The sequence below is a fragment of the Spinacia oleracea genome, chromosome 4, assembly GCF_020520425.1.
Source record: "Spinacia oleracea cultivar Varoflay chromosome 4, BTI_SOV_V1, whole genome shotgun sequence".
In the NCBI taxonomy this organism is placed as follows: domain Eukaryota; kingdom Viridiplantae; phylum Streptophyta; class Magnoliopsida; order Caryophyllales; family Amaranthaceae; genus Spinacia; species Spinacia oleracea.
In genome coordinates this window covers 54,876,497-54,899,001 of record NC_079490.1, presented here as the reverse complement: position 1 = coordinate 54,899,001, position 22,505 = coordinate 54,876,497, and the positions used below count along the sequence as shown (strand labels likewise).

Genomic DNA, 22,505 nt, shown 5'->3' with positions numbered 1-22,505 from the left:
CTTAGTTAATCCTTGGGGTTTAATAAAATATTTTAGAAATAACAAAATCCAAAATCGTTAAATGAATTAATTTTCACAAATTTATCTGAGATAAAACTCGAGATTTAAATTTCGAAAACTATCTTAAGAGTTAACAATAAAATTTTGAAATTCATTTACAGTTTTTTAAAACTTCGAAACCATAATCTGAAATTCGTTTTGAAAGAAAATTTTAAGAGAAACATTAAGATAATATTTAGACTTAATCATCAAGTTAAAAGCTGCTCATAATCTGGGCTATTACACCACCCTTATAACAAGTTTCGTCTTCGAAACTTCAAAACGTAAAACGTTAAGTCATTTGAATAAGATTAGTTACTAGTTACTCAGTTAGTTATAAACAATTGAAATAAGTCGAACTTAATTATAAATGTAAGTATGAAATAGTTGAATATTTATAAGCTAATAACTCTATAAGTTATACAACTCTTATGTATGAAGCACGAGCTGAGCAAGCTTTACTTTTAGATTTTTGCGTCTAATAGCTCTTATATGTGTAGCATAACTTGTGGGACTGGTGAAGGTTTGTAGTAATGCGTTCAATAATAAATTCGAACAAATTTAAAATAAGGTTTTACTGGTCAATAAGTTTCAATAAATTTCAATCTGGTCAACAAGTTTACTCTAACTTTATAGTTTACTCTCTTGCAATCATGTATGAATAGGTTCAATTAGTTCAATTCGGATCAATCAAGTATTCAAGTTTAATCAGTTCCAATAAATTCAGGTAAGTTCAGGATTAGGGTTTTGAATTTTGGCGTAACTTGTTTTTCATTTCTTTTTAAAACAATAATAACAAGCCTATATTCAGTGCTATAAACTAAAATTCGTATTGTTGTAAATTAAAATCCAAGTGGGAAATTTATCTCTGTATACGATCAGACATTTGTTGGCCAAACTTCTAGAAAGCAACTTATGTTATTATATTTATAAGAAATATAAACAATTATATTGTTTGACCAAATGTTTATTAATAATATTTCATATTTACAGTCCACTGTTATATCATTTGATTTGTTTATTATGGAAAAAGTGCAAGAGCATTTTATATAAAAGAACCCATCCATTATTTTTACAAAAACATGTCGAATTAGGTAATTTAGCTCAATCAATTCAAATGATGAAACCTGGTTTGGTGAATTTTAGTTCGCCTTAGGTGTAATAGGACTCCCGGGGCGAAAAGGCTAACGAGAAGGAAGTGTTGATGTTGGTCATCTTGCGGCCGAGACTCATTCGAGTAAGGGTTTTTTCAACAAGGTTAGAGGTTTGTTTTTATGTTTTTTGAGGTTTGTAGACAAACCTCCTATTACTGTAAAAAATTACAAAGTTTCATAATTGGGAGAGATTTGACATTAGTAACTGGTTTGTTCATGGTGATGTGTCAAGATATGTTGATTTTTCAATACAAGAATTAAAAAATATGAACTATTTATTTTTTCAAGGATTTTTTGGATAAAACCACCTTTTAAAGTTGCTACTTTTGAAATAACCACCTTATAAGTTTTTTTTTTTTAATAACCACCTTAAACTTTCTCCATTAAGGAAATCACCACCTAATGTTAACTTCCGTCATAACTTCTGTTTGTGGGTCCCACATCCAACGGCCATCTTATGTTTTTCCTCTTCTTTTCCTTCATTCTTCCTCTTTATAATCTCTTCCTCCATTAACGCACCTTGGTCAAAAAAAATTCTCCAAAATTCGTAAATTCACTCAATATCTCTTCCATTTTTTCAAATACATTTCATCAAGAAACAATTTTCGGCATTTTCCCTCTATTTATCAGCATGGTGCGCGTAGTTAAACATGTAATTTATGCTTAATTGAAATTAGGGTTCTTCAGTTGTAGATGTTGATGGTTTTTCAAATTGGGGATTTAAACTCAATTGATTGCCACAGGTTGATGGGCCACATAATTATTATTATTGCGGAGCTCCTGTGTGTTTTCTCAGTTATTCATGAAGCCTACCATATAATTTGGATTTTGACCAGCAATTTGCATATAAATACAACAAGACTTGTAGGTTTATGTGGCTAACAAAAACGTAATTGGTAATCACCTATGTATTGAGAGCTTTAAGCTGATTTATGTCAGAAAGAATTGGTACGTCCTATAAAAATGACATATTTACCAGTGAGTCCATGTGAGATTTAGAATCATCAGCAAATCCTTCTAACCCTACTCAAATGAACATACCTTATTTGATGATCCTTGGAGAGTTGAGTCCATAAGTAATGATAATTTGATAGTTGTTTGTTTGAGTGGGATAAAATTTTATCGGCAATGCGCTATGGTTTGGATGCCACAGCTAGCTCCCACGCATATCATTGCCATTAGCATTACCCTGCGCTTCAAAAGGACCGCACAACGTGGCCTCAAGAACAACAAGTTCTATACTTTTAGTTAAGAGGCAGGCTTGCAGCTAATACTACTCGTAGAGTTGTAGATAGAATTATAGAAGTAATAGATGAAGAGAAGTAAAAATACTCCATATATACTTTGTTATAATACTAATCACTTCCGGTATGTTCCCCATTGCTTGCTGCGAGGTTGACCTTGCGAATGTCAACTCTAAGAAAATCTCAGTCGCTCAATTTCACTACCCTACTTCAAATTTACATCAATCCAATTATTTTGCATATGTTTTCAGAGTAGAGATACTTCCTCTGTTTTTTTTAATTGTTCCAACTTGTCACATTCAGCCGTTTGCCCATCCCACAACTTTAATACTTTATTGACTAAGTTGTTGTTTGGTTGTAATTAATTAGAGGAGAGAGATTCAAATTGTGTAATTAGAGGTGAAAAGTACAGAGAAGCAATGAGGGAGGAGGGTGAAAGAGAGATAATGAAGAGGAAGAAATGGTTGGGAATATGAAAAGAGAGAGAGTATCGAGTAAAAATGGAGGGAAAGGGAGGAAAAACATAAGATGGTCGTTGGATGTGGGACCCACAAAAGGAAGTTCTGACGGAAGTTAACATTAGGTGGTGATTTCCTTAATGGAGAAAATTTAAGGTGGTTATTTAAAAAAAAAAACTTATAAGGTGGTTATTTCAAAAGTGGCAACTTCAAAATGTGGTTTTATCTAAAAAATCCTTATTTTCAATTTTGTTTTTGTTTTTAATTGAAGGATGTATATGGAAAGAGGGTCCCATACACAAACCTTTAAACAAGTTTGTTTATTAGATGGGAGGTTTGTGTACTGATGATGTGGCATATGAACAAACCTCCTCATGGTTTATTTTATTGCCATTGCCCTAAGCACTTATCTTGAACTATTTCCCTACAAATAGCTAAATCGAAAACTAATTCACAATTTGCATTGGTTTAAAAATTAATTCCCATGGTACCGTTCACGTAGGATCGGATAAGAGCTTTGTATAATTTTTTTTAAAAAATTCGACATAAAACCGCTAAAGGTATTAGCGGTTCATATATTAAAACCGCTAACCGTCAGCATACTATGAACCGCTATCTTTAGTATAAAACGCTACCACGGTTAGTGGTTTTAATATATGAACCGCTAATACCATCAGCGGTTTTATGTTGAGTTTTTTTTAAAAAAATATACGAAGCTCTTACCTGATCTTACATGGATCGGTACCATGGAAATTAGTTTTTAAACTAATGCAAATTGGAAATTAGTTTTTGATTTAGCTATTTATAGAGAAATCACTCCACTTATCTTATACGAAGTACTTTTTAAGTTTTTAAATTTTAAAACTAAAAAATATTCACCTAATTTTTTCATAAAAACGGCAGTCAAAGCGGGATTGAATTTGGAAATCGCACCCTTCCCCCAAATTGTATACCTTGCCCTTCTCTTGTAAAAATTTTTGGTTTAAGCGCCACTTTCTGAAAGGTGAGGGCCTGAAAATTTCAATTGGCGCCATTAAAATGTTTGGGATCTTTTTCATTTTCTGGGTAAGTGAATTTGGTTGTTGACTGACTTCCCGCAGCGGCATCTCCATCTCTTCTCATTTTCTATGTCCTAGCGTTTCAAAGAAGCCATTTTTGGAGGATTCCTTTGTCTTTCAAGCGCTTAATTACTCTCGATCTGGCACTTTCTTTCTCTTCGATCCCCTTCAAATCTCAGGTAATTTTCTGTTCTAATTAATCTTATTTCTTACTTCTATTTTCCGTATTTTGATTAAAATTTCGGTTTTTTAGTTCATCGGTTTGATTTACGAAAGTGGTTGTTTTGATCAATCGGAATGAATTGTTGTTTACTTCAATCATTTTCTTTTGTTTAATGGTGCAATGTATGATTCATTTATATCTTAAAGGGTTGTATTTTCTTTGTTGGTCGTCTTTGTTTACTTAAAGCGGGCTATTAAATGGGAAGTTAGCTAATAACAAGTTTTCAGGGCAGATCCCTGATAGCTCGAGCTCATGTGTTGGAATTTCTGTGCTTAACTTGTCTGCTAATCAATTTTCTGGTTCTTTGCCTGCTGGGATTTGGGGTTTCCAAGGGTTAGGGTAACTTGATCTGTCTTATAATCTGTTGAATGATGGATTCTAGTGGAAATTTGTTTTCTTGGAATCTGCTAATTTCATTGCTGAAATTGTGTTTTATAAGGTATCTTAATACGGGGGAGAATTCCTTTGTGGGTCCTGTTCCTGAATAGATTGTAGGGATGAAAGGGCTTTAGAATTTGGATCTCTCGGATAATAACTTTATTGGTATTTTGCCAACTCTGTGGGAAAACATAGGTCTTTGAAAGTGTTAATTATGTCAATGAATTCTTTGAGTGGTAGCTTACCAGTATCTATGGTTGGTTGTTTAAGCCTTTAAGACATAGATTTTAGGCAGAATCTGTTAACTGGTGATCTACCTTAGTGAATTTTTAAGGTGGGTTTGCATGAAATCCTGCTCCCAGAAAAATATTTCTTGTTTTTAAGTTAAAGTACGGCTGGCTCACTTGGCTGGTTGCTTATCCAGGGCCCTACACTAGGCGTATGTCCTGCTGCAAGTGCTGCGATGCGATCCAGTATTGCAGATTGAACTACTGCTGTGCCAGCCTTTGTTTGTTTCAAATTTGTCATTATTATAGCTAGTCACACTCTTATTTGAACATTATATTCCTTGCAATAACTTTCCCTTTTAATTGGTTTGCAGAATACTAAAGCCTGTTAGATGTTAAACTAAAATTTCTTGATGAGTCTACAGACAAAACTATTTTTTTTTCTAGTAAAGCTTCATCATTAGGTTCTTTCTATTAAACTAGATGATGACTTGACTTGAGAGTTTTTGTGTTGTAAGATTACAAATAAACTTCAATTTGCGTTTTTGGTGTTGTAACTTGCAAGCGATTTTGTGCTAGATTGTCCTTGCATGCTGTGAGTTTCTAAGATTTGTTTTATTATTTATTGATCTGGCCGACTTGTTCAGACTTTCTAGGTTTTTGCTTGATTTTAGATTTAGAATGCTGTCAAAAATACAGCAAAGTTCACCAATTTCAAACTATAGGTTTTTTCTTATGATTTCTTCATGAACTTCACTGTACCCGACAAAAGGTGGCATGCACCATATTAGCAGCAATAGAGCTTTCATTACACTCCTATCATGAATTCAAAGGCTAATCTATTTATTATTTTAGTTGTATAAGATGTATACTGCAAAGTAATTAGCATCCTGCAAACTCATTGCTGCATCCTTCCTACCCTACCAAAGAATTCTCTGAGCTAATTTTTTTTATTCAAGCTGACATGATTTCTGTCATCCCTTATCCTGGTTGATGGATTTGGTCCAGTCATATTATCAGGAACAAGTCATGTTTTATAGTCTGTTATCTTTTCTTTGCATCTCAAATTTCTACTATAATTTTTTAAACCTTTTGCTGGTGTTTTTGGTATTGTGGCAACTAGTCTGCTACTAGTAAGCTCTTTTGGTTGTTTCTTTGTGCCTATTATAGTTTCAGGTTGTTCATAAATTCACATTTAGGTTGCAATTCGTGAAGACTGTGCATACTGTTAGTGTTATTCATATGCAGACTGAAAGCTTCTCTGGTAAAATTGATACACTTAGTTTCAGAGAAATAAATTGATATACTTAGTTTCATTCTCTCTTTTCTCTGTTCTATTTCTTCCCCTACTGGTTCAGGGAAGAATTAAGTTGTTGCTTCTGCTATTAGTCAACCACATGCTTGGATGTAAATTACCTTGAAAAAACGAACTTGAACATCAGTAATCAGGTTGCTTTCTCTTTGTTTTGAATTGCATCTTTCTATAAGGTCTCAACTTTGAAGTGACTTCTAAGTTCTAACGTTGTTTGTTTTATGAAACAGGAAAGGGTTTCCATTGGGACTGAAGTAGTCTGTCATTCAAAAGAACACACTATAGGAAATATGGTTGGAGAAGCAAGCGTCACATATGAAACTTCCAACAATTTGGTGCCAAACAGGTAGTTTGATCATTGATGTTTTCTGTATCTGGTTTTTTCTTTTGTAAAAAATTGAAATAAACTGATGTGTTTTACCATATCTGGGTAACTGATGATAACCTGATGATAACATATCCATGGTAGAATTTTGTTCAAGGGAAATTGAAATGGTTAACGTAATACACACCTAATACGATGTAGAGAATATCATTTAGTTAAATTGCATCATTGTAGATAATAAGATAAACACATACGTCTTTGACCAAGATCCAGTTATATTATTTAGAAATTTGCTGGGGGATATGTTAACTGTCAAGTTGTGATTAAATTAACATCAAACAAAAATAACAAAGACAACCATCACTTAGTAGACTTACTCTCCGTTAAATAAAATAAAGAAGCCACAACTAGGCTGAACACATGCTGCTGGCTATCGTAAAAATGTGACACTCTATCAGATCAGGAAGGACTCGAGGTAAGAACACTATTAGAGTCCCTAATTACCGGTTTTTAGTCACCAAGAGTTCCCTGCAGAGAGAGTATTATATTAAAAGTAACTCTATGGAAAAACCTACCTCATATGAATTTCAAGTTAGCCTGTGGTCTATATAAGTCATCTTTGAATCATGTACTTGAGTACTTGCTATCTGTTCTCTGGCAGATTTATGGACTTGATCCAGATTATAGTTCCAAATAGACTGAGTAACCTGCACCTGGACACCAGCAAAACAGCCTGCACTTCGAACTGTACATGCTGCACACCACAGAACGGACTGCACACCAATAGAACAGCCTGCACACCAACACACAACACACCCACACACTGAAAAAGCTACACACTTACCATCCCCCAACTCCTAATTACGTAATTAGTTTGTGTGGAATTTGCATCTGATCTTAGTGATTGTTAATTCGTTAGCAAAATACATTAAACATAAAAACCAATATCCCCTTTCCCTGTACTTTTAGTCTCTCTCCTCCTCTCACCACTCTTATGGCAACCTCTTCAAATCTCAGTTAGAATCTGAAGCAATTTTTTTATCTGACCGATTTGAATTTCAAACTTTCTAGGTTTTTGCTTGTTTTTGGATTTAGAATGCTGTCAGAAGTACAACAAAGTTCACCAATTTTGAAGGTTCTACTAGTGTCTATTGCAATTAACAGATCTAGTCGACTTGAATTCCAATTATCATTTATTCATGAATTACAACTTTGTCGGAAACGATAATTAAATCTGTTAAAAGTTCACTAAAGTTGAAGGTCAAGTAGAATTTGAAGCTATTTACTGATTTAGTCAATTTGAATTATAAACTATAGGTTTTTGCTTATGATTTCTTCATGAAATTTACTGTACCGGACAGACGAAAACTAAATCTGACAGAAGTTCACTATTTTTGGAGGCTCAACTTGAATCTGAAACTCTGAAGTAATTGATTTATCTGATCGATTTTTTCAATCTTCTTAAGTTTTTTCTTATGCTTTCTTCATGAATTTCACCGGGTCAGAAAGATGGCAACTAAGTGTTAACACAAAGGTTAACATCTTTCTCATGTGATGCAGTATTGTCTTCTGTTTTTGCTATACACTTGTTTTAACTTATTTTGTGTCATGGTTTGCGTTCTTGTTTCTATGGTTACATAATATGATTTTATCTTTTCTATTCAGAAATCTTATACATGTCTGTAACTCATGATAAATAACATAGGAAACTGGATTTATGACAGAAACTTTGGGATTTGTTTTACACCGCCACTGAGGAATGAGAGGGCCAAGAGGTTCCCAAGAGAGACGAACTAGCTAACAGTAGTATCGCAGTTTCTTCTAGAAGGCTTGTGGTCCTTTCAGATGGCACTTAGGCCACTCAAAGTGCAGCCCTAGAAACTTCTATTTCTCCCCCTACCTTGGTTCAAGGGTCGTTGGCTACTCAAGGAAACCTGAGATCACTGCTGCTATAAAAATATAAAAGTGCTCAAAGGATGGTTGAAGCATAGTAGAAGCGTGCAAATTTCAGTTTGTAAAAACTAGTTTTGACCAAAGTTGACCTTAGTTGACTATGCTAGTTTTTTGGGTTTCTTTGGTATTTTTGGTTTTTTTGTCTTCTCGTTAATTTTTTTCTTTGTTTAGCTTTGGTAGGCTACTTTATTTCATCAAGACCGCATTTTGTTGCGTTGACTAGGTTTGGTTGAGCTTGTATAAACTTTACTTCATTTTTTGGTTAATAAAATTTCTTATGTACCAAAAAGAGGAAATAAAATAAAATAATCCAAGCTACAAATAGGATATTTTATTCACAGGAAAAGTTGGTTTTAAATTGCGATTAGGCTTTTGTGTTTGAGTTTAGCAAAGATAAAATATTTGAATAAATTTACAACCAATTCAGGTTGGGTTAAATGAGTTGCGGTTGTAAAATGGATCGATTTAAATTGGTCACGGGTCAATAGTTGTAAATGGTTTGAGTATAACGAGTAAGAGGAGGTCATAACTTGATTTATATTTTTATATTACCCTCTTATTTTTTTTATTTTTTTTTGAAAGGGAAGATACACGAAAGTTAGGAAAGTCTTCTCTCAAGACTGTAACCTAACTTATCTAAAGAAATAAAATAAGAAAACTTGCTGTATATGTAAGGGTCAATATCTTGGTGTGTCTGAACTTGGTGACCTAAGGAGGCAACATAATCAGCCGCACGATTGGCTTCCCGATACACATGACGAGAATCAACATGTTCGAAGTGAGACCTCATTTTCTTTATATCATCCATTAACAATCGAATCTTCCACGGACAACTACATTTTTCCTGCAAAAGATTAATAATTAATAAGTTATCACCTTCAATGAAAATATGACGAAAATTAAAATCCATAGCTAGCAACAGGCTGTTGCGGAGAGCAATTGCTTCTGCAAGTATCGGAGATGATTTTCCCAGATTGTACGTACGACTAATGATATTATTACCCTGACTATCTCTAATTACAACCCTGGCTGATCCTGAATTGTTACGAACATAACCGTCAAAATTGATTTTAACAACACCAGGGGTCGGGGGTGCCCAAGAAACACTGATAGTTTTGGGAAAATCATCTTATATAATTTAATTTATATTTTTATATTACCCTCTTATATAATTTAAAGATATGTAATATGATGTAATAGGTCACAACTTGATATAGTTTTATTACTTGTTGTAAAGCTAGAATGTGATGGACAAAAACATTATCATGTCTTGAGTTTTTATATAGACTTTGGCAACATGTATTTAGAAGATAATATGGTAATATATATGTTACTAGTGCTAAACAAACTTTTAGGGAAATCTAAATTTCAATAATTGTTGAATATACTTTTAGAGGCTGCCTAATTAAACTTACTAATGCAAAAAATTAACATTTTGGGGCAATCTAAATTTTTGTAATGCTATAACAATCTTTTAGAGGTAACTACAATATTACTAATGCTAACAATGAGATTTTAGGGGCAACATCAATTTTAGTAATGCTAAAAATAACATTTAGAGGAAATCATAATGTTACCGATACTAAAAAGAAACGTTTAGGGGCAACACAGATTTTACTGATGCTAAAAAGAAGCTTTTAGAGGCAACTATTATTTCAGTAAAGTTAAAAAAGTACTTTTAGGGACAACCTAAATTTCATTGATGTTAACAAGAAGTTTTAGAGGCAACCATTGTTTCATTAATGCTAAAAAAGTACATTTAGGGGCAACCTCAATTTCATTAATGCTAAAAAGAAGTTTTTAGAGGCTACCAGTATTTCATTAATGCTAAAAGGTGCTTTTAGGGGCAACCTAAATTTCATTGATGCTAAAAAGAAGTTTTAGAGGCAACCATTATTTTATTAATGCTAAAAAGTGTTTTTAGGGGCAACCAAATTTTCATTGATGCTAAAAATAACTTTTAGAGGAAACCATAATTAAGTAATGCTAAAAAGCACATTTAGAGGCCATAAAACAATGATTTCCTCAAGGTGTTGCCTCTATATGTAATTTTTCTTGTAGTGTTTAATTTAACATCATAAAAATTATAAATTTTGCGTTCGAAAAACTAAAACCTCCGAAAAGTCATAGTTAGGCTTCGAATTTGGGAATTCTGGGTGAGGAAGTCATTTCGGCATGCTGTGATGTGTTTCAAAACACATCACAGGGGCATTTCTGTATATAAATTGAACTTCAATGGTACATGTTTAAATCGTAATTGTACATGTTTTTATCGTAATGGTACATGTTTTTATCATAATGGTGAAATGGTACTTTCTTTTTAATGAATGGTACACAAAATGCCCTGTGATGTACATCACAGCATGCCGAAATTCCGCTCCCATTCTGGGTTCGGCATCAAATCTATGATTTTAGTCAAATTTTTAAAATGTCGTTTACATGCAAAATTCACTATAAAATTATACGATTCCGACCATTATTGACTAAACAACCGAAAATCCTGCGAACATATAATTAAATAATCGCACGAATTTGCAATTAATTACAAAAATCGAAATTAATCACCCCTTTAATTCATTGCAAATTTAAAAAATTTAACCATGTTAACTATAATTGATTATGGAATTAATTAGATGCTCGTGATACCACTGTTAGTTTATGACAAATATAAAACATATATTTCATGCGGAAAAACCATAAAGCCATGAATCCAAATTAATTGCCACATAGTCAACTAGCATAATCTAGGATACATACATGTGACGGGTGCCTTCCCTAGCTGCTCCCGAACCGAACAAGAACAAGTTTAGGACTCCAAGTGTAGTCCCTCCGTAGATAGTCCACATCACGTTCGGATCCGCCTTAGATTCAATTAACTAGAATATAGTCTAAGGTTTTAATGTTATTCGTACTTAATTATTTGGAAAATTATTAAGCTTAGTTTAATCTTAAACTATATGAATACTTGAGAATATAATGTATAAATTGTGATTAATTCATCACCTATTTATAGGATGGGATTATGGAACTAGAAATCTACTAGGATTCAATTTATCTAATTCAATTAGAATTAGACTTCAATTAAACCTTTGTTTTTAGTGTTTAGTTAAACGACTTAACTCTAGGGGATTTAGGAAAATAATCTAACCGGACAAATCCTAAGCAACTAAGGATTTGAAGCTTGCACGAACACAACCACACACACGAACATCCCACAAGGGGCGTTGTCCGCGCGCGGCCTAGCAGCGCTGGCGCGGCCAGCCTGCTGCCTCGCCTTGGCTGGGCCTGGCCTTGCCTTGCACTTGGCTGGGCCTGCCTTGGTGGGGCGGGCTGTTTGCTTTGTGCGGGCTTCGCTAGACGCGGGCCTAGCTTCGTGTTGGGCCTTGCGTCTAGCAAGCTCGTCCGATGTTTATTTCGTACGTCACGCTTCCGATTCATTTTCCGATTCCGGAATTCATTTCCGATTCGAACAATATTTAATATTTCCGATTCCGGAATTAATTCCCGCTTCGAACAAATATTTAATATTTCCGATTCCGAAATCAATTTCCGATTCCGATAATATTTCCGATTCCGGCAATTTTTCCGTTTCCGGCAATATTTCCGATTCCGGCAATATTTCCATTTCCGATAATATTTTCCGATACGTACCATGTTTCCGTTTCCGGCAACATCTACGACTTGGATAATATTTATATTTCCGATACGATCCATATTTCCGTTTTCGGCAATATCATCTTTTCAGGAGTATTCATAATTTGCCTTTTGACGATTTCAGCTCCCACTGGAACCGAGATCCGTCGATTCCGAATATCAATAAATGGAGTATTTAATTCACTTAAATACTTGATCCGTTCACGTACTATTTGTGTGACCCTACGGGTTCAGTCAAGAGTAAGCTGTGGATTAATATTATTAATTCCACTAGAACTGAAGCGGTCTCTAGCTAGGCATACAGTTCACTTGATCTCACCGAATTATTAACTTGCATAATTAATTAATACTGAACCGCATTTATTAGACTTAGCATTGAATGCATACTTGGACCAAGGGCATTATTTCCTTCACTATGTTGGTTATATTTTAAGTGGACTAAAGTCCTTAATCATGCAACATAATCAAGCCATAATCTCATGCATAATTAAGACATATTTAAAGCAATAAATAACTTAAAGCATGCATAAGATTTAAATGTGATCTAGTATGGCCCGACTTCATCTTGAAGCTTCAACTTCAAACTCCCTCTTTGAAAATGGATTGGAAACTCCGTCTTGAATTTCACCATGGGAGGCGCCATTTTCTTCAAATAGGATATGCTATAATTAAAACTAATTACAACTATTTGATGGTACGCATACCATATTTAAAATAAAAACTTTGGTTCATTAGACCAATTTTACATTCAAATTAATGGTATGCATACCATATTTTCTATCCTATTTGGCCCATACTAGTCACTTTTCATAACCTTTAAAACAGTACATTTACAATATACCATTCACCCATTCATTTATCAATGAATGGCCCACATAGCAAGTTAGTAGAAAAAATCATGCATCACATAAACATTTGCAGCAACTAATTAAAGGTTCCAATAATCTACAAATTATTCAACCTTATTAGTTTTAATCGAGTTGTTTTAACCTTAAAGGAGTGTAGACATAATCAAGAGTTTAATGACTAAAAGCTCCCACTAAAACCAAGAATTTACATGCTTTACAAATTTTAAACATAAAATTGTATTTCCTAGTCCAACCGGAAACTTACAAATTTAATTAAAATTTAAAGCTCATATAAAAATAATATCTAAATCCCTTTATTTTATTTTCAGTTGATTAAAATTAATTAATTAAATTTTATCAAGGTTTTAATTTTATTAAAATAATTAGTATAAAATAATTTTTAATAATTAAATTAAATTAGTACTCCCTCCATTTCTAAATGTTGTATCCATTTGGAATCTTGGGGGGTTTTTAAGAAAAATAGAATCTTGGTTTGTATGGGTATAAGTGTAATGATTGGGTGTAAGAGAAATGATTGTGTGTAAGAATGTGTAAGAGATTCTTTTTTAAAGATTAAAGTAAGGAGAGAGAAAATATTAAAGAATTATGGGAAAGGGGATATTTTCATTTAATTAATCAAAAATCAGAAAAAATCTGATTGAAGTGGGGACCAAAGTACATGAGGTGGATTTATTTCATCCAATGAGATTACAGCAACAGAAAAAAACGGAGGGAAAACTTCCCAAATTGGGAAAGTCCACTTCCCTTTTTACACTTCCCTCCAAAAACAGAAATTTACCAAAAAGTTTTCCCTCCAAACTTTTTCCCTCCAAACTTTATACATTTACCACCCTTTATAAATAGGGGACAATTTCTACCCAAAAACCCTCATAAATTCCAACTGTTTTAATATCAGTTACAACAACAAAAAACCAAAGGCAATAAATGCACTACAATTAATCAGCAAGGGGACATTAATGGCTTCAGATCAAGAGGAGGACGAGTTCCTCGGTTTTTCCGATGATGAAGGAGACGGGACGAACTCTGATTCAGATTATGATGATGATGAAGCAACCCAAAATGCTGTAAGTGAAGTAAATGCTCATCAAATAGGGGACTTTGAGCAAAATCAACAATTGCCAGATCTGAATGAAGTGGGACAAGAATATGCACAAGAATGTGAAGTGGGACCACAGCATACATCAGGTATATCAGATAACCACTCAGTTCCATTTTTGTTTGATTTGAACATGCCAACACAACAAGAGTTCCCACCATCTCCAATTCATCAAACAGAAACAGAGCAAAATCATCATAAGCCTAGAACCCCAAGGATTAACAACGAATTAAGGTTGGAAATCTTGTTGTTCCTTCTCTTAAGAAAAGAAAAGCATTCAGATGAACTCATTCATGGGACAAATAGGCAGGCTGTTATAAAGTTTGGTTACACAAGGAAGACAATTAGACTAATATGGCAGAGAGCATTGGCACATAAGGCAGCCATGGATTCGTATTTCTATGATAGCAAATATCACAACTGTGGGAGAAAGAGAATTCAAGTAACATATGAGTCTATAGCCTCCATAGCCATGGGGGATAGAACAACCATTATTGATCTAGCAAGGATGCTCAATTTGAGTCCCACAACAGTTTGGAGAATGGTGAAAAGAAAACAGATAAAACCACATTCAAGTCCATTGAATCCAGGCATTTCAGAAGAATGCAAGATGGCAAGGATGAAGTGGGTACTTGGTCTCTTAATGGACTACTCAATACCAAATGATCCCACATATTACAGCATGTATGATTTCATTCACATCGATGAGAAATGGTTCTATCTTACACAAAAAAGTCAAAGAGTTTATTTAGCAAACAATGAACCATTTCCACACAGGAAGGGAAAATCAAGAACTAAGATTCCAAAGTTCATGTTTATGGCAGCAGTAGCAAGGCCAAGGTGGGGACAAGATGGGCAGTGTGAGTGGGATGGGAAACTTGGTATATTTCCATTCACAGATGCAGTGGCAGCAAAGAGAACATCCAAAAATAGAGTCAAGGGGACAATTGAGACTAAACCAATCAAGTCAGTTAATCAGATTGCAACTAGGGCCATGCTAATCAACTACCTAATCCCAGCAATTAAAGAGAAATGGCCACCACATGAGGGGGAAAGGGTGATATACATCATTCAAGACAATGCAAAGGCACACATTTTGCAAAATGATCAAGAATGGCAGCAACATTACAAGCAAGATGGCTTCACATTGATATTGACTCAGCAGCCAGCAAACAGTCCAGATTGTAACATATTAGACTTGGGGTTCTTTAGGTCAATTCAATCACTAATGCACAAAAAGATGCCTAAAACAGTTGAAGATTTAAGTGGTGCTGTGACTGAGGCATATAATGAACTGCATGCAAAGACTCTATCTAATGTGTGGATGTCACTTCAATATGTTGGAAATGAAATTTTGAAACACAAGGGGGACAATGACTACCAACTCCCACACAACAAGAAAAAGATTTTAGAAGATGAGGGGAATCTGCCAGAACAAGTTAAGGCCCCAAGGTGGGCTGTGAATGAATGCAAACAACTTGTTGATGAATGGAGAGCAAATCAGTGAAGTATAGAGCAAGAACGAGAGATTACTTTTTGTGTTTTGGGAACATGTTTTAAAAATTACAAGAGCAAACAAAATGTCACTTTTGTAAGCTTGAATGAAAGCATCACATGTATTTAAAACATTTTGGAAGCAACATATCAACTGGAAGAATGAATGAATCAATTTGTTGTTGTTAATCTTTAGTTTTTGTTCATCATACTCACATATTTGTAGTTATTCATGTACATTGCATATTAACATATGATTTCAGGATTATTCAAAATCATAAGGGAACATGTACATTGCATATTAACATATGATTTCAGGATAAGTCAAAATCATAAGGCAACAATGCACCAATTTAATGAGTCAGCCATTCCTTAAACCATTAAGGGGACAACTTTATGTTTTCAAGGCAACACATGAATTCATTTTCAAGCCAAGGCAAAGCATGGGGACATGTTGTTCTCAGTTTGTATGTGTTCATCATCATTGAATCCTAAACTTTAATATCCTCCTCCCAAATGGAGTGAATGACTAACACAAACAGAAATGGGAAAGAAAAGTCACTCCATTTGACAGAGGATACTAAAAGTGTAGGAAACTCAGGACATGCAAAATCACAACTCTAAACACATCAGCTTCAAAATGGAAAGAATGAATATCACATCATTTTCAGATGGAATTTATTCCCATTTTGAAACCGATGCGTCAAAAGATGTAATATTCGAGTTACTAAATCATTTCATCATTGAACAACTCAAAAAAACAAGGCCATGAGCAAGGCAGCAAAGGCAAGGTATTTACTTACAACATACTTAGAAAGTCATATGCAAAATCACTTCTCTAAACACATCGGCATCTAAATGGAAAGAATGAATATCACATCATTTTCAGATGGAAAATCTTACCACCTAGATACCGATGCGTCAACAAAAGTAAAATTCGATATGCTTAAACCAATTCATCATTGAACAAAGCATGAAGAAGAAGGCATCAAGTACATAGAAGCAAGTACACACAACCATCTCAGAATGTCCCCAAGCATCCCTCACACAAACCCCATCCACCAACACTTAGCTCCTGAGAAGCATTATTCATGCTAATGGCGCATGAGTGTTAATGGAATATAGGGTTTGAGTGTCAGCAAATGAAGACTCATCATAGATGACTCAAAACAAATAACAAGGCAGCAATGGACAAGGCACAACAATCTCAGATAGGTTGATTTACAGCATATATGTAGTATGTTTCCAAATTTTAACAATGACCAAACTCACACATGGGACATTAGCAAACATTAGGGTTCCAATCTCAGAGTTGTTGAATAGCATCATTGATCTATTGTATCAATATTTTCTCAACTTTAACATCCTTTTGCCGAACGGAATGATTGATATTCACTACTGATCATGTGAAATGACAATCACTCCATTCGACAAAAGGAGTTAAAGGACAAGTATTGAAACATAAATCTCAGGATATCAACCTTTAACATCATTGATTATCATTAACACCACAATCAAACATGTTGTTTAAGTGTCATGGTGGTCCTTCCAAAGGGAATTGACAAATTGTGAACTATCGCATTGGATATTTAAAAATAAGTCAATCCCCTTTGAAGGACCACCTAACTAACAAAAGTAAAACATGCATGACATCAGAATTCATCTCAGATGTCCCCAAGCATCATTGAAACAAATTCAACCTACACACACTTAGCGCCTGAGAAGCATCATCACTGATACTAATGGCAGCACGAGTGAGTGTAGGTAACTTGAATTGTTTCTCAGCATATGAAAGACTCATCATCGATGTAACTTGAAAAAACACATCAGCATATGAAAGACTCTGCATATGAAAGACTCATCATCATGTTAAATTTGGTCTCAGATGTCCCCAAGCTTCATTGAACCACACCATGTTCACAAACCATTAGCACACAAAAGCCTCATACAGCCTACGGCTGGATGCTAATGGCGCACTGTGGTTTATGAAACATGGATAGTTTCTCAGCACTGAAAGACTCATCATAGACCTCATTCAAACCCTAACATCACAGACCAAGCATTCAGGAAAGACAAACAATAAGAGGGGACTTTAATGAAACTGTTTTTTTCCAATCACATGTTAAAATTTTATTCATAAACCCATCCCATATGCTTTCACCCCTCTCAAGGCAACACTAATCAACCAGCAAACATATGACAGTTTCAACAGGCAACATTATTAAATCAGCAAGCACACAAGGCAACATTCATCAATCAACAAGGCAACATTCATCAATCAACAAGGCAACATTCATCAATCAACAAGGCAACATGTTTCAAGCAACAAGGCAATAATAGAGGACATGAATACACTCCAAACCCTATCACATCATCAACAAAACAACAACACCCCTTGCCAACAACAGATCACAGTTGTTGGCTACTCCACCTTATGTCTCCACAGCTAACCAGCAATCCAAATATAATTAAAAGAGGGTTTATAGAAGACACACTTATCTCTAAGCATCATCAACACCCTTAGGTGGCTTTTTTTTTATTTCATCTTCCTTCACGTTTGGGGACGTAACCGAACATTGCCCATCAGAAACCTCTGGACCAGCAGTTGTGTTCTCACACTCACCCACATAGTATAGGTCGAATGAATCAGAGTGATTGGGTTCCTTGCAATAAAGAGGGGACATAAAATATGTTTAATATATTTCACATCAACTTAACAAGATCAAAGAACAACATCATCAAAGTAATCATGGAATTGAACATCCAAATCAACCAAAACAGACCAACATTCATGGTATTCAACATGCAATTTAAATAAACTCATAAAAATCGAGAAAAATCAAGGGATCTCTAACATGCAATTCATGAACTTCATCATTTAACCAAAAAAATCAAGGGATCTCTGACATGCAATTCGAAAATTTATCATTTAACAAAATAAATCAAGGGATCTCTTACATGCAATTAGAAAACTTCATCATTTAACAAAAATTATCAACGAATCTCTGACATGCAATTCGAAAACTTCATCATTTAACACAAAAATCAAACATTTATGGGACATGCATGATCACAAAAAATGAACCAATGTTAAATCTAAAACAATTCACAAAAATCATCAACAAATGAAAAAAAATCATTAAAATTCACAAAAAATCTCAAAAAATCAGAACATGCAGAGTAACCCTAATTTTATTAGAAAACCTACGTTTCAACCAAAAATCACAGATTTTCTCCAAGAAACACAAAAAATCCCAAAAACAGAGTAAACCCTAATTAACTCGAAAAATCAGGAAAAAAACCCAAAAATAAGGAAATATACCTCATCAGATTCGTCTCCTCCAAAGAATCTCAGATCTGCTGGTGTGGGGACTCGATCGTCGTATTTGGACTCCACCTCTTCACCAGGCTCCACTTCCATTTTCTCAAACCAAGCTTTGAGATAATTTCGGGTACTCGTGTTCTCCTTCTGGGCCAACCTCAGATTATTCAGATACTCGCCAGAATACGAGTGCTCGTTGTTGGGACAAATGCATTTCGAGCCCCAATCACAGTTTGAGTCAGGAATTCGTTGCCCAGAAGTACCAACCGAATAAGTCGGAAGATATTTGGAGGAAGAGGATCCCATTAAGAAATTAATAAAACCCTAATAAAACTCCGATTTTATCCCCAAAAAAATTTCACCAGAGAATCGATTACCAACCGGGATTTGGGACGACAAAGGGGACAAAACTAGAGGGGATCTCACCGGAATGTCGTTCCGGTTAAAGTTTGAGAACAATTTTGAGCGAAAACCCCAAAGATCTGAGAGATCTCACCAAAAAAAACGAAGAACAGGGGCGGAGAAGGTTAGGGTTTTTAGAGAAACAGAGAGATTTCTTGAGGAGAGAGAGGGAGACAGGAGGAGAGAGGGATCCGAAGAGAATGAGGAGAGAGAGGGTGAGAGGGACGGGTTATAAGGAGAGAGAGGTGAGAGTGACGTTAGGGTTTTATTAATTTAATAAGGGAGGTGGGTGGGTTAAATGAATAAAATATTATGGGTGGGGAAAATTAGGTGGGAATATGGGTAGATTCTTTAGGTTTTTTGGTTATTAGATTGAAATATAAGGGTATTTTAGGAAAAAAAGTATGTCCAAAAATGGAAAGATTCTAAGTGGATACAACATTATGAAACGACTAAAAAGGAAACGGATACAACAAAAAGAAACGGAGGGAGTATAAAATAATTTACAATAGATGGGTAGCTATTTCAACTCCAAAGGGAAAAAAAATTAAATTAAATTAATCAAAATTAAATTTCGAGAAAAAATTAAATTACGAAATTAAATTTAATTAAAATCGTTTTCAACTGAAACATAAACAAAACGGCCCAAACGTGCCAAGGCAAGGCCATAGGCCGAAGCCCATGCCTCGCCCAAGCACCAACGCCGCAACGCCCACGGGCCGCGTGCACAAAGCAGCGCCCAGGGCTCGCATAGTTGCTGGCTGAGTGATGCACCACAGCAGCGCACCAGCCTCGTGATGTGCCTGCTGCCTGCTGCTCGCTGGCTGCGCGCTGGGCAGGGGCTTGTGCAGCGGCACGGGAGCTCCCTTGCTCGTTGTGCTGCTGCCTTGCCTCGTGCCTTGCGCTACGATGCATCGTCGTCCAATTTACTCGACCACCCGCACAGCACACACGACACAAGGCCTAGCCTGCCTTGCTTTCTCATTGCTTCGTATCGCATGGGCGACGAGCTCCCTTGCTCGTCGTCGCATGCCCGCACTATGCAACACCTCTTAAGGGTAACACTTAGCTTCCGTTGCTTTGTGCGTGCAAGATTGGTAATCTATTTTATAAAAATTAATAATTTTTTTATTTCAAATTTAACGACAAATTAATAAATCATATTAATTTCATTAAATTTGGGCGAAAATCGAAAATTTATTATTCAAATTAATTTCCGATTACATGTATTTTTATGGATTAAAATCTAGGTCATAAAATTTTAAAACTTTTCAATTTTAACAAATTTTATGGTGGTTTTTAATCATAGGATCCTAATTAAATTGTCAATTAATTATGAAATTCAAAACAAATTCTAAATTATTTGAAATTCAACAAATTTATTACAATTACAAATTAGGTTGTGTAATTAACAAGATTAGGCCTTAAAATTGTTAAACATAACAGTAGGTCAATCATAGATTCAAAATTTACATACAAGATTCGCAAATATTTAATTTAACATCATAAAAATTACAAATTTTGCATTCGAAAAACTAAAACCTCCGAAAAGTCATAGTTAGGCTTTGAATTTTGGAATTTTGGGTTTGGCATCAAATCCTTGATTTTGTCAAAATTTTAAAACGTCGCTTACATGCGAAATTCACTATAAAAACATAAGATTCCGACCATTATTGACAAAACTACAGAAAAATCCTGCGAACATATAATCAAATAATCGCACGAATTTGCAATTAATTACATACACGAAATTAATCACCCCTTTAATTCATTGCAAATTTATAAAATTTGGTCCATGTTAACTATAATGGATTATGGAATTAATTAGAGCCTCGTGATACCCTTGTAGGGTTATGAATAATATAAAGAATATAATTCATGCGGAAAAACCATAAAGCCAGGAATCCAAATTAATTGTCACATAGTCAATTAGCATAATTAGGATAAACATAGTGTGATGCGTGCCTTCCCTAGCTGCTCCCGAACCGAACAAGTATAGGACTCCAAATGTCGCCCCCTCCGTAGACAGTCCACAGCACGTTCGAATCCGCCTTAGATTCAACCAACTAGAATATTCTCTAAGGTTTTATGTGCACTTGAGAAACTCGCAATAATATAAGGCAAATAATAAATTCTCTCTTGAACTTAATAAGTTAGAATAGTATTTTGAATTGCATTGTAAATTGTGATCATGAACCACATATTTATAGGGTGGAAATAGAGGAGTTTGAATTCTACTAGGAATTGATTAACTAAATCCATAAGGATTCTAATTAATTAATAACATTAGAATTTTAGGTTTAATCAAATACTAAGTATTTCAGATTTAACTAAAACATCTAATTTCAGTAGAAAGGAAAACACGATTTACTTGACTCGCAAGCAATCCTAGATGGCCAAGGCTTTGCACGTGTGGCCTTGAGCCCACGTTGCTTAGTCGTGCAACACGCAGCCCGCAGCCCACGAATGGGCGATGCTGCTTTGCTCGGCCCATGCGTGGGAGCAAGCAGCACACAGCCCACTCGTTGGGCGCTGCTGCCCTTGCTCGGCCCATGCTCGCTGCTCCGCGCGCGGGCTTGCTTGGCGCTGGGCCTGGGCTTGCGCTGGGCCTTGCGTCTTGCAAGCTCGTTCGTCGAGCATTCGCACGTCGCGATTCCGATTCGTTTTCCGATTCCGGAATTCATTTCCGATTCGAACAAATATTTACGTTTCTGTTAATATTTCCGATTCCGGAATTGATTTCTGATTCCGACAATATTTTAGATTCCGGTAATAGTTCCGTTTCCAGCAATATTTCCGATTCCGGCAATATTTCTATTTCCGATAATATTTTCCGATACGAACCATGTTTCCGTTTAAAGCAACATATACGACTTGGATACTATTTATATTTCCGTCATGATCCATATTTCCGTTTCCGGCAATATCATCATTTCCGGAGCATTCTATATTTTGCCTTTTGACGAATTTAGCTCCCACTGGAACCGAGATCTGTCGTTTCCGAATGTTCATAAATAGAGTATTTAATGAATAATATATTCAATTAAATACTTGATCCGTTCACGTACTATTTGTGTGACCCTACGGGTTCAGTCAAGAGTAAGTTGTGGATTAATATTATTAATTCCACTTGAACTGAAGCGGCCTCTAGCTAGGCATTCAGCTCACTTTATCTCACCGAATTATTAACTTGTTTAATCAATTAATACTGAACCGCATTTATTAGACTTAGCATTGAATGCATACTTGGACCAAGGGCATTATTTCCTTCATAAGTTTGCTAATGATTTGAGCCTC

The 22,505-nt window shown here is 35.1% G+C and overlaps 1 protein-coding gene and 1 long non-coding RNA gene across 2 annotated transcripts; both read left to right on the top strand.

The window, feature by feature from the left end:
• Positions 1-3,798: 3,798 nt before the first annotated feature.
• On the top strand, positions 3,799-8,685 carry LOC110798645 (uncharacterized). Its single transcript, XR_002536144.2, has 3 exons — positions 3,799-4,132; positions 6,324-6,439; positions 8,143-8,685. It is a non-coding gene; the product is annotated as an uncharacterized lncRNA (long non-coding RNA).
• A 5,165-nt stretch (positions 8,686-13,850) lies between these two features.
• Positions 13,851-15,497, top strand: LOC130471546 (uncharacterized). Its single transcript, XM_056841743.1, has one exon. It carries the CDS (start codon positions 13,851-13,853, stop codon positions 15,495-15,497), a length of 1,647 nt encoding a protein of 548 aa, XP_056697721.1.
• Positions 15,498-22,505: the final 7,008 nt, after the last annotated feature.